At 36.7% G+C, this 12,628-nt stretch overlaps 1 protein-coding gene across 1 annotated transcript in view; it reads left to right on the forward strand.

Moving 5' to 3' along the window:
• Nucleotides 1–5,735: 5,735 nt before the first annotated feature.
• atp1a3b (ATPase Na+/K+ transporting subunit alpha 3b) overlaps nucleotides 5,736–12,628 on the forward strand; it is a 40,331-nt gene continuing 33,438 nt past the window's right edge. The window contains exons 1-2 of the mRNA XM_073846566.1: nucleotides 5,736–6,013; nucleotides 6,103–6,167. Of these exons, the coding sequence (XP_073702667.1) occupies nucleotides 6,162–6,167 (6 nt within the window). The 5' untranslated portion in view covers nucleotides 5,736–6,013; nucleotides 6,103–6,161. The remainder of the gene's footprint in view (nucleotides 6,014–6,102; nucleotides 6,168–12,628) is intronic.

A 12,628-nucleotide genomic window follows, 5' to 3' on the forward strand; every position in this document is an offset into this window, starting at 1 on the left:
TTTTAATTTAATTTTTGTTTATTTATTTACTTTTTATTTATACGTTTATTTATTTATTTTTTTCTCTCTATGGTATTAGTTTATTTTTTATTTTTTTATTATTATTATTTTAATTTTATCTTATTACATATTGTATTACTGTAAACAGATTAGGCTTGTATTTTGTGTATCTGGATTTCTATTTCAATATTTTTGTAATGTCCAATTATTCTTTAAAAAAAAAAAAAAAAAAGAATCCCGATGTTGTACGCATGTGCAAGAATGGCGGAAGTATGTTGTATCGGGGATGTAAACAAAACAGTTTGTATTAAATAATACAAATTAAACCTAGGTCACCTTTCATATGGAACTAATTACATTCGAACAGCCGGTAAAACGCTTGCTTTGGTTGATTAAAGTTAGGAAAATGGTAATTGGTAATAAAAACATTTAAACCCTACCCTATTTGTTTGTGTAATGACATAAATTCACGTTTATTATAATCGATTTTGACATAGCTTAGACAAGATCAGATTTAGACGGACAAGTAAGTTTTGTTATTGTAAAAGTAACACTTAGCATATTTTCATTTTCATCTAATTCTCTAAAGATATGTCCACAAATGTGAACATTGCTAATCATATTATCACTATTTTAATATGTGTTAATACTATTTAATATGTTGGATGTGTGACGTGTTTGAACATGGGCGCGGCGTCTGGCGTCACACTTGGATGTGGGCGGGGTTGGATGTCCACCGCAGGCTGCAGCGAGACGCTCCTCGAAAAGTTACTTAGTGTTGCTTTAAGGAAACTTATTTGGGGAACTTCCTGTTCGTCTTTCTGACAGAGTGCCGCTATATATAGTATTTTGACCTAGTTTAGACTATATATATATATACAATTCTGTTTTACATTTTTATATAACTACATATAAGGCAGTAAAAATGTAAACAATATATGTGACCCTGGACCACAAAACCAGTCTTAAGTCGCTGGGGTATATTTGTAGCAATAGCCAAAAATACATTGTATGGGTCAAAATTATTGATTTTTCTTTTATGCCAAAAAATCATTAGGAAATTAAGTAAAGATTATGTTCCATGAAGATTTTTTGTAAAATTCCTACCATAAATATATCAAAACTTATTTTTTGATTAGTAATATGCATTGTTAAGAACTTAATTTGGAGAACTTTAAAGGTGATTTTCTCAGTATTTTGATTTTTTTGCCCCCTCAGATTCCAGATATTCAAACAGATGTATCTCGGCCAAATATTGTCCTATCCTAACAAACCATATATCAATAGAAAGCTTATTTATTGAGCTTTCATATGATGTATACATCTCAGTTTTGTCAAATTTTACCTTATGACTGGTTTTGTGTGGTCCAGGGTCACATATTTGATTTGTGAACTTATGTTTAGCTATTCTTTTTGTAATAGTTAATTTGTAACTATTTTTGAATTTTTCAGATCGTCAGTCATCAAACCTCTGTAAATATTGGTCACAGACACAGATTTACTTTAAATTTCACCAAGCTGATTACTCCCTAAAAATTCTCACAGATTGTTTTCATGCCATTTTAAGTATTATTTTGATGTAACAAAGTGTTTTTTTTTTTAATTAGTCTTCCCAGTTATGCCATTATATTGTTCATTCACGAACACAAGAGGTGGGATTTATTGTATAAGCTAATCACATCCGAACATAACCAGTCATATCCAATCATATCGTGATTGAGGTATTTCCTCCTCTCATGTGACTTTTTCCCATTAATTTTCAATTACCCCCCGCCAAACTCACCACTTGCTTTAGGGGGTCTGTTAAAACTCAGTGGGCTCAGGGGAGGCATGAGAGACACAGATTCCCACTGCAAGTTTATCTGCTGGTGTTGCAATTGGACAATATTTCTATAAAAAAGAGGAATTTATACACTTTTTAAAGGAGAAGTTCACTTCAAGAACAAAAATTTACAGATAATTTACTCACCCCATTGTCATCCAAGATGTTCAAGTCTTTCGTTGTTCAGTCCTAAAGAAATTATGTTTTTTGAGGAAAACATTTCAGGATTTCTCTCCATATAATGGACTTCTATGGTGCCCCTGAGTTTGAGCTTCCAAAATACAGTTTAAATACAGCTTCAAAGAGCTCTAATTGATCCCAGCCGAGGAAGAAGGGTCTTATCTAGTGAAACAATCAGTTATTTTCAAAACAAATTGACAAGTTATTTACTTTTTAACCTCAATTGCTTGTCTTGTCTAGCTCTGCGTAAACTGTGTATTCCAGTTCAAAACAGTTAGGGTAGGTTGAAAACCTCTCATTTTCTCCTCCTTCAAATGAAGGTAAAAAAACTGAAAGAAAGAAAGACATGAACATCTTGGATGACAAGGGGGTGAGAAAATTATCTGTCAATTTTTGTACTGAAAGTGAGCGTTAATGTTATATTTTGTAATATTGCCTTTGTTTTTGTTTTGTACTGTGATTTATTTCTCATCCAATATTTTAAGGACACACAACTGTTGTGATATTTTTGGAAATTTAGAGATACATCTTTCCAGGATCCTTAGAAGAAAAAAACATTTAAATGAAATATAAACCTTGTAAAAATCTTTACTGTAATTTTTGATCAATTTGAATGCATCTTTACTGATATAAGTGTAAATTTCTTTTAAAAAAATCCATTTTAAAGTTACATACACCTTATATAGCCTATGTAATAATTTATGAATACGTATTTACACTACCAGTCAAAAGTTTTTGAACAATAAGATTTTTTTTTTAAATAAGTCTGTACTGCTCACCAAGCTTGCATTTATTTCATCCAAAGTACAGCAAAAACAGTAACATTTAAAAAATATATATATTTACTATTTAAATGAACTCTTTACCAATTTGAATATATTTGAAAATGTAATTATTCCTGTGAACTAAATTAGCATCATTACTCCAGCCTTCAGTGTCACATGATCCTTCCGGATTTTAATATGCTGATTCACTGCTCAAGAAACACTTTTTATTATTATTTTTTATCAATTCAGTCTAATTTTTTTTAGGATTCTTTTATGAATAGAAAGATCTGAAGATCAGCATTTATCTGAAATTAAAAGCTTTTGTAACATTATGCACTATACCATTCAAAAGCTTCAGTATAGAGTCAGTATAATATTTTTCAAAAACATTTTTTTTAATTATGTTGAAAACAGCTGAGTTTTCAACATAATAATAAAAAAATGTTTTTTTGAGTAGCAAATCAGCATATTAGAATTTCTGAAGGATCATATGACATTGAAAACTGGAGTAATGATGCTAAAAATTCAGCTTTGAAATCACAGAAATAAATTACATGTTAAAATATATTCAAATAGAAAACAGTTATTTTAAATAGTAAAAATATTTCAAAATTTGACTGTCTTTGTTGTACTTTGGATCAAATATATGCAGGCTTGGTGAGCAGAAGAGACTTTAAAAACATTAAAAATCTTACTGTTCAAAAAGTTTTGACTGGTGGTGTATTTATAATTTATTTATAATATTTTACAAGGCAATTTTCCTGTATATATTGTTAATATAATAATATATTTGATATATACATTTACATTAGTGTAAGCATTTGTATTGACCTTATAGCAGCTAACTCTCATTTTATTCTGATCCCCATCCTTCACCTCTTCTTGGGTTCTCAATAAATAGTTCATTCGTTTGCTTTCCTAACTATACTGGTCACTTCAGAGATCTCAGTAATCTTAAAATGAAAAGCAGATTTGTGATAATGAGGGATTCGGTTCTCACACGCACAAATTAGCATCAAGTTCTCACACTACTTCACACGGTGATGTAACTGTCACAGATTAAAATGAGGGTTTCTTTGACTGTCTCCCTCTCTTCCTCAATCCCCCATTTTCTGAGTCAGCATTATGACTAAGAGATAAGATCACCTGACCGCAGTTGCCGTGGAGACAGAGATTTTTTTCCCCTTCTAGTTCTCTCTGCAGCGAGGGGGGGGGATGCTGCCAAAGGTTAAGGAAGGATAGAGCATACATGGTGTCAGCCATTTTGGTTCTTTAAAAATTCAGAAAGAACTTTATCAGTAATATGCCACAGACAATGCTGCCTAATGGGCTTTAACCAGGCGACACAGTTGATTAAAATCTAATATATAAAATATATTAAAATATAAATATATATAGCAATTTGGTTAACATTCACTGACATACAGGTTTTCTTTCAAAGCAAATACTTGTGTTTCATAGCACATTTAACCTTAAAAAACACACAATTGGTCTCCCCTGCATATTACAGAAGCACTTTCCATTGCAAATCAACCCACTGGCTCTATATATGTGCGTGTGTGCCAGTGCATGTATTCAGATAATATGAAGCTAAATGCGTTTATATGGGAGTCTATGGCTGACATCTACAGAAAGATCTGCAAATGCTGGGTCTGACCAAGACGAAAGTCAAGCAGCAAGGCAAGATGCTGTCGAGCATCTGTAATTATTGGCACCTTCCGGGTGTCTGGAGTACGAGGTGTTTCCTGCATCCAGATACTACAGCCTAGCTGTGATAAAAACTGTTAGTTTGTTATACATAGCCTGACATTCATGCATATGTTTTCTTTAACATATGAATGAAATTTGTGCGTATGTCCTCTGTAAATACTTAAAGGGCATCTGTGCTATTTTAAGGTGAGGTGACAGCATGGGTTTGCTTTGCAAGCTTGACCTTTCCAGGGTCACTGAGTCTGAGGTCACATTTTGATTAATTGTCTCCATCTTCCTTTCTTTCTAATGAACTGAGTACACTCTCAGAAATAAATGTAGCCTATGAAAGCTTTCCCTGGGGCGGTACTTTTTCAAAAGGTACATGTTTGTATCTAAACGGTCTGTTTTGGTACCTTAAAGGAACATATTAGTACTTTTAAAAAGGTACCACCCCAGTGACAGCTTTCATACCTTTATTTCTGAGAAGTATGAAGCCAAAGGTAGATGAAGTTGTTTGAGGTGTTCAGTATAAAAGAGTGAAAGAGTACAGAATGTACAGAATGAATTATGTATAATGTATAATATATTTATCAAATGAAGCTTGAGATATTTGCCATAGGTGAAACATAAGTCATTCTTATTTAAACAAGCTACAAAATGAAATAAAAATGTTAAATACATTACAGATATCCACCACAAATAATGAAGAGACCAAAACTGGTGCATTAAAACCAGTAAAATCGCAATAAACGCTAATGAAATATTAGATTATAATAAATATGGTTAAGATGTTACAGGGTTAAAGTATGACAGGACAGTTATTGAACATAGTGTGCTTAAGGCCTACTGCGGTGCGGTGTCAACTAGAACTGCAGCTGTGTTCTCATTCTCTGACCAATTTAATACATGCGTAGACTAATAATACACAGAAACAACAATAAACCAAACACGTTTACAATACATGAATCATGCAATCACACCGATTATGACTTAGCTTATTCTTAGTCCATTTTATCAAACAAGAGATTTTCTTAGAGCACACGATGATGCTGTGCGACTGTCACCTTTAGAATTCTGCAGTACCGCAGGAGGAGCTTTAGCTGATTCCGATTGGTGGCTTGCACCTGCTGCCTGCGCGTTGATTGGACAGATGACACGTCGATATCAAGGCGTGCGTGCGCCTATTGGCTGAGAGCTTAAATGTGGGCGTTTTTAGTGAGGTACTCGTTTATGAGGTCGGTCGGATGGAGAAGCGCATCTCTCACATCCACCGGCGCTTCTTTCCAGGCGGAGTGGTGCGGCAGCTGGCGGTGTCGCGGAGGGACACCAGAACATAAAAAGGCGGCAGTGCGGCTTCTTAGTTTTGCCGGCTTTACCGCGACTACCAAGAGCAGTGCACGAGACCGGCATCTCTGCGAAATGCACTGCCTCGCCGTCGAGTTTCATTTGACCATTTAGTTTAAAGTTGTCAGGTTCATTAACTTAATGTTGGGACGAATAGACTAACTTCATTTATAACCTACCTTGACGTGAAAGTATACGCGCAGCCGAGGTAAAGCACTGAAACAAAGTTTCTAAACCTGCTATAATTGTACGTTTCTTAAAAGCCTTTTTTTGACTGAAATTCTCTCTTCGTGAAAGGCTGTCACTCTCTCCATCACTCTCATATTACCTGAAAAGAACGGACTGACTGCGCAACCATGGGGGTAAGACCAACATCTCTCTTTTACTCCATCACAGCAAACAGAAACGATTTAAAACAATGGAATTAAATTTTACTGAGGCAACTTTAATATGCTGCGTCATGTCCTATGCTGTCAGACAAAAAGTGACAGAATGACATTGACTTACATGCGTATTTCGAGACTGCGACAAACCGATGGCACAGGACGTTCTGGAAACACACGTTACAAATTATACGCCATAAATCCGAAACGTTATTATACGATATGATAGCAGCGAATGCAAAGGAACTGCTTTTTCAAACTTTCAGATGCTGTCGTCATAGCGGAGACGCAGATAATGTAACACCTGATACCGTAATTGAAAGCTTGTCGGTGTGTCTGAATGATTATATCTAGACGGTTATTTTAGTAACCTTCACATGCCAGTTTAATCGGGTTATGCTTGTTAGACTTGCCAAAGGGCAGTGCTGCGTAATGCTGGCTTTGCGTGATAAATGTGATGTGTGTTTCTACTTATTTAGCCTATGCTTAGAAGTTGTTTGCCAGGTTGTTTTAAAATGTTTTACAACTGTTTTTTGTTGGTTCACCCCCTTTACATCATTTACGCGGTGCTCCGGTTAATACAAATGTAGGTTACTAAATGTCAATTTAAATCGTTTTTGTATTTATGGACACTCAGCATTGCTGAGTTGCTGTGTTTGAGTTGGTATCCACACAAGCGCGCGCGCACGCCTCAGAGCCGGTCCATCGCTGAAGAATGCGTCATAATGCGGTTACCGGGAATCTGAACTTCAGCCGGCTTATTTCCTGCATCTGTGACATAACCTCACTGACGGGACAGATTTAATAGATTCATTCTCAATGATGACCCGAGAAGGTCGAATCTCAATTGCGGCTAATGGAGACTCATCAGTACAGTGTGTAACCGCGGAGGGGTGAAACGAATGTCAGACAGAATGAGTTGCGCAATTTGCCTCATCAGCGTGGTTTTAGCATGTAATGACATGTCTGCATGACGTAGGTGCGTCCCGTAGCAGCACAGTAGCGAGAATGCCGGTGTCGAGCAGCTGATGTGGTTTATAGCCGTTGCCAGGGAACCGGAGAGACCGGCTAAAGCTATGTACGCAGAAAAGAACCGTACCATCGCAGTGTCCAATGTCTAGACGCGCTGCAGTGAATGCGTCAAAACTGATGACTAGAGCCGCGCTAAAATGATTACGCAGTTACGCAAAAAGTCATGGTTTAAGCCGAGCGCTTGCTTCTGAGTTAACCTGGTTAAACGGGATGTCTGGAAACAGATACTGGTTACTTTCGGGCAGTTTTTGTTAAGTTTGATAACGGTTTTTTTAACGTCGCTGCCGGGTGCAATGCCGGCTGCTGTCGCAGTGATGCTCGTGGCAATGCACCACCATCAGCATCCCAGCTGTTTCATTCCCTATAGGCCGCTTTTTCTGCGTCAAACACGAGGCGGAGCCACGCGAGTGGAAATTCCCGGTACCGGCCTGTGATAGGCACGACATGCGGATACGGAAAGCGAATAGATGAAGTGAAGTAAAGTTCATTGAGGTCATGTATTCTTGGAGTTCAAATGGGCTCTTAAAGGGATAGCTCAGTTAAAATTCTAAATTGTCATCATATTCACATATGTACAAGACCTGTATGACTGTATTTCGTGTGTAGAACATGAAAAAACTGCTCGAAAGTTCCCTCACACTCATATATTCGTCTTATTGTAAATCCAAATAAATAATTAACTTTCTATGAGTCTGTCTAATGATTATTAATTTAGTGTAAATCCATTTAATATTCTTTCATTAACCTAAAAGGGATAAAAAGAGAAAGAACAGCTGGTGGTATTACAGTACTGTATGTACATTTCATCTTCAGACACGTGATGATATGCTGATACTGTATGTACGTAGTGTGGCCTGTTCACAGTCAGTGTGTATGCAGGTGAGTGCCGGTGGGAGGGAGGAATGGAAGGGGAGGGGTGTGCTGCAGCAGGACGGTGAAGCCGGGCCTGGGAGGAGGGGAGGTAGAGGAAGAGACATAGATCCTGTTACGTGTAATTAGCCTGGCTGAGCTTGTGTTTCCAGAGTGTGAGTGGGCTGATGGTTTACCTGGGTACAGATGGTACGGACAGCGAGTGCCTAAAGATGAGGATGCAAAGGTGTCCGTAATAGTGCAAAGGATCATTATTTAGATAATTAAGAAAGTGGATGATTTAATAAGATCATATGAAAAGGTCAAATCAGACTTGTATTGGGTGATTAGACTTAGGATAGAATTACATTTGGTAGTATTATGTTTAGGTCAGAGGATGTTTACTGGTATTATATTAATAGGGAAGAATTTGGTTTCAGGATGTAGTATCGGTGAATGATTATGAAAAAAAATGAGCAAAACTGTTTAAAAGAAGTCGGTCAATGAAGTGTATAAAGTATAATGATTGTAAGTATATATTGTTATATACAGTCAAACCAAAATTTATTCAGACACCTTTAGCATTTCTCAGGGTATCACAGTTTATTCGCTGTAGTTTCGAAAATGGTAATTCAATATGACAAGAACTCAAGAGGTAAACTGTGTCAGAACAAATTAATTTTGATGTCAGATAAGTTTGATAGAAACATATGTAACAAAACATGATCAGGTCAAAGTATCAAATCAAATTTTATCCATTTTACTGGTAGTCCACTGTATAATATGTAATATTTTGCTATCCTCACTTACATAAATTAACTATTGTCCTGCTCCCACAAAAAAAAAAAATGATATCCGGTGTCTGAATAATTTTTGGTTTGACTGTAAATGTGGGTGTATAGTAAATAAAAGTATAATCAATGTAAGTATATATTGTATTTATTATCTAGATAATTAATGTGTTTATAATAAAGTATTTAATGTATTTTTTACCCAATGATTTACTCACCCTCAAGCCATCCTAGGTCTGTATGACTTTCTTCTTTCAGATGAATGCAATCGAGATATATTAAAAATGTCCTGGCTCTTCCAAGCTTTATAATGGCAGTGAATGGGTGTTAATATTCAGTAGTCCAATAAACATCCAATAAAGTGCATCCATCCATCATAAGAAGTGCTTCACATGGCCCCGGGGAGTTAATAAAGGCCTTCTGAATCAAATGAAAGCGTGTTTGTAAGAAAAAATATCCATATTTAAAGCATTATAAACCATAATCTCTAGTATCCACTAACAATAAGTGACATTCAGATGATGTAGGATGTCAAATATATAAAATTTAATAATAATAAAGCACAAATGCATCAAATTACTTCAGGAGGTTTTATTAACCTCCTGGAGTCGTGTGGAGCACTTTTTATGATGGATGGATGCAATTTATCTTGCCTCAAAATCTCAATAGCCATTCACTGCCATTATGAAGCTCGGAAGATCCAGGACTTTTTTTTTAAATATAACTACGAATTTATTAGTCTGTAAGAAGAAAATCATGTACACCTGTGATGGCTTGATAGGTAATTTTCGTTTTTGGATGAACTATCCCTTTAATAAATTAATAATGTGATTAATGAATATAGCTCTCTGAACATTATGTCCTGAATAACTGAACTAACATCCTGTACAACATCCGGATGGTCACGTTTCACCTTCAACTGAGCACTTAATCAATAAATAGAGCATTTTATAGCTGCCTTTGTACTAATATGAATGATTTACAGAAGCTGTTTAGCTAATTGACTGTCTGTTTTACATGGGAGCACCTCCCTACATCATACGCCTGTCTTATACAATGAATCAATGTTATTGGACTATGTTTAGGGGTTAAATTGATTTCTTGTTGTAGGGGATTAAAGCTAAAGTGAGTAATTTCAGTACTCTGTTTAAAGTTTTAAGTCAACTTGAAACAGTTGAAAAACTGTTGTGTCTGCATAAAATGACACATTTCGGCTGTAAGTGGGTTGGATTGGATCTGTTAGGTTTCATTATCACATTCTGTCCACGGGACGTCTGTGAGTGGAGCGGGTACTCAAGGTCAGATTACCGTCTCCTCCTCTTTCCCCAGTGTTGATGTAGCGTAACTGCCCCCTCAGTTCCTTCAGTGGGGACATGTGTGGAGGGCCTGGTTCAGGTTCCACATCCACACCACACCATCATTTATTAATGCAATCCTTTGTTGGTAAAGGATCAGAGAAAGATCAGTCCATTCTGACAGAAGGCATTCTGGGCCACAGCTGACCGTTGGCTCTGCTGTGATGAACGATAAGTGTCAGATGTCAGAGAGAATGTGACTAAGTACTATCTAGGGCAGGGGTCACCAACCTTTTTGAAACTGAGAGCTACTTCATGGGTACTGAGTCATACGAAGGGCTACCAGTTTGATACGCTCTTCTGAAATAACAAATTTGCTCAGTTTGCCTTTAGTTATACATTATTAATAATACTCATCTATGTGAAGACACTAATCACGTAAATGATTTCTCACAATAATTAGCAACAATGACAATAAAGGAGGGAAACAGATATCAATATTCAGCAATTTAATATCAGTAATTGTTATTTTTAGATGATCACTTACATCACTACATTTCATAGGAAAAATGTCCCATTTTCACTAGCCACTGACAAACCCTTTTAACAAATCATGAACTGTTGTTTCAAAAAGTTATCAATTATCTAATGTTAGAAAAATCAACTTACATATTTTTAAATAAATCTTGTCACATTTTGAATTAATGACCAAATCTGTGGCATTTTTTAAAACACTTTTTAAATTGAACACAATTCTTCAATGTTTTAAAAGGGGAAAATGTCCCATTTTCACTAGCCACTAACAAACCCTTTTAACAAATCATGAACTATGTTGCACTGTTTCAAAAAGTTATCAATTATTAATGTTAGAAAAATCCACTTACATATTTTTAAATACATCTTGTCACATTTTGAACTAACGACCAAATCTGTGGCATTTTTTTAAAACACTTTTAAATTGAACACAATTCTTCATTATTTTAATTCAACTTCGCCATGGCACTGCCATGTTGCCACTGACAACATCTGGTATTTGTTTCTTTTTTAGTGGGAAGACTGGCATTGCATGCTGTTCACCAGTGTATTATAATCTGGTGTGTAACTTGACACTGCAACTGTGAGTGAGTCTTTCAGATGTGCATCAGTAAGGCGTGTTCTGTGTTTGTTCTTGATGAAGTTCATGTCAGAAAACGCTGATTCACAGAGATAGGTTGAACCAAACAGGCTAGCAACCTTCATAGCTGCTGTGCATACTCCACTGTACTTCTCTGTGTCAACAAGGGACCAAAAGTTTGGTGCAGCCTGGTAGGCTTTGAGGTGGAGGTCATTTTGCAATGTTATGATTTCAATCTCCACCTGTCCAGCATCCAAGTTGAATATTGCACTTAGTTGCTCAGCAAACCATGTTGTGTCCACATTCATGAAAGGATTGGAAATGAACGACACACATGGCTCAAGCTGATGAAGGTCACAAAACCTATTCTCAAACTCTAGCCCAAGTCTGTTTATGACTTCATAGTACTTTTCTGCAACTTTGTCAAATGTCTCAGATGCAGAAGCATTGTCTTTCAGCACCGACTGCACAGAGGGAAAGTGCAGCACCTTTTTTCTCTGTAAATCCACAGAGAAAATGTTCATCTTGGCTTTAAATGCATTTAAAGCACTTATCATATCAACAACAGTCTTACCTTTGCCTTGCAGCTGGCAGTTCAAGTCGTTTAGTTTCCCAGTAATGTCCGTCAAAAATGCAAGGTCAAGTGTCCACTCTGTGTCCTCTAGCAGTGAGACGTCTTCGCCTTTGGACTGCTTGAACTCTTTTATTTCACCCAAAAGTGACAAAAAACGAAGTAAAACTCGTCCTCTGCTGAGCCATCGGATTTCCATGTGTAGCAGCAGGTCACCATATTCAGCTGACATCTCCTCCAATAGCACCTTGAAAATCCTGTGTTGTTTTGCTTTGGAGCGGATGTCGTTTATGATTTTTACAACGGGAGTCATCACGTGTCCAAAGCCGATCACTTTTGCACATAAGGCCTGCTGGTGAATGATGCAGTGATAATGCAAAAATTTTGAGAAGTCTGGGTCACTTTTACAGTGAGCGATGAAACCTGTATGTCGGCCAATCATAGCAGGAGCCCCGTCTGTAGTCACTACCAGCTACCAGCTTTTCCAATGGAACCTTTTTATGCACGAAAAACTCCTTCACTGTGTTATAAATTGTTATAAGTTGTCTTTAATGGCAGTAGTGTCAGCAGTTCTTCTCTTGTGGAGAAATCTTCAAACACCATCCGGATAAAAACTAACAGCTGCGCTGTACTGCTGCTGTCCACGGACTCGTCGCACTGGATGCTAAACCAGCTGCACTTTGCCAGATCCCGGTCCAGCTGATCGGCCAAATTACCAGACATATCTGACACTCGTCTAGCCATCGTAGATGCACCCAGTTGGATGTCAGAAAGAGTGGAGATTAGAT

This window comes from Garra rufa, chromosome 9 (assembly GCF_049309525.1).
Source record: "Garra rufa chromosome 9, GarRuf1.0, whole genome shotgun sequence".
Lineage (NCBI taxonomy): Eukaryota > Metazoa > Chordata > Actinopteri > Cypriniformes > Cyprinidae > Garra > Garra rufa.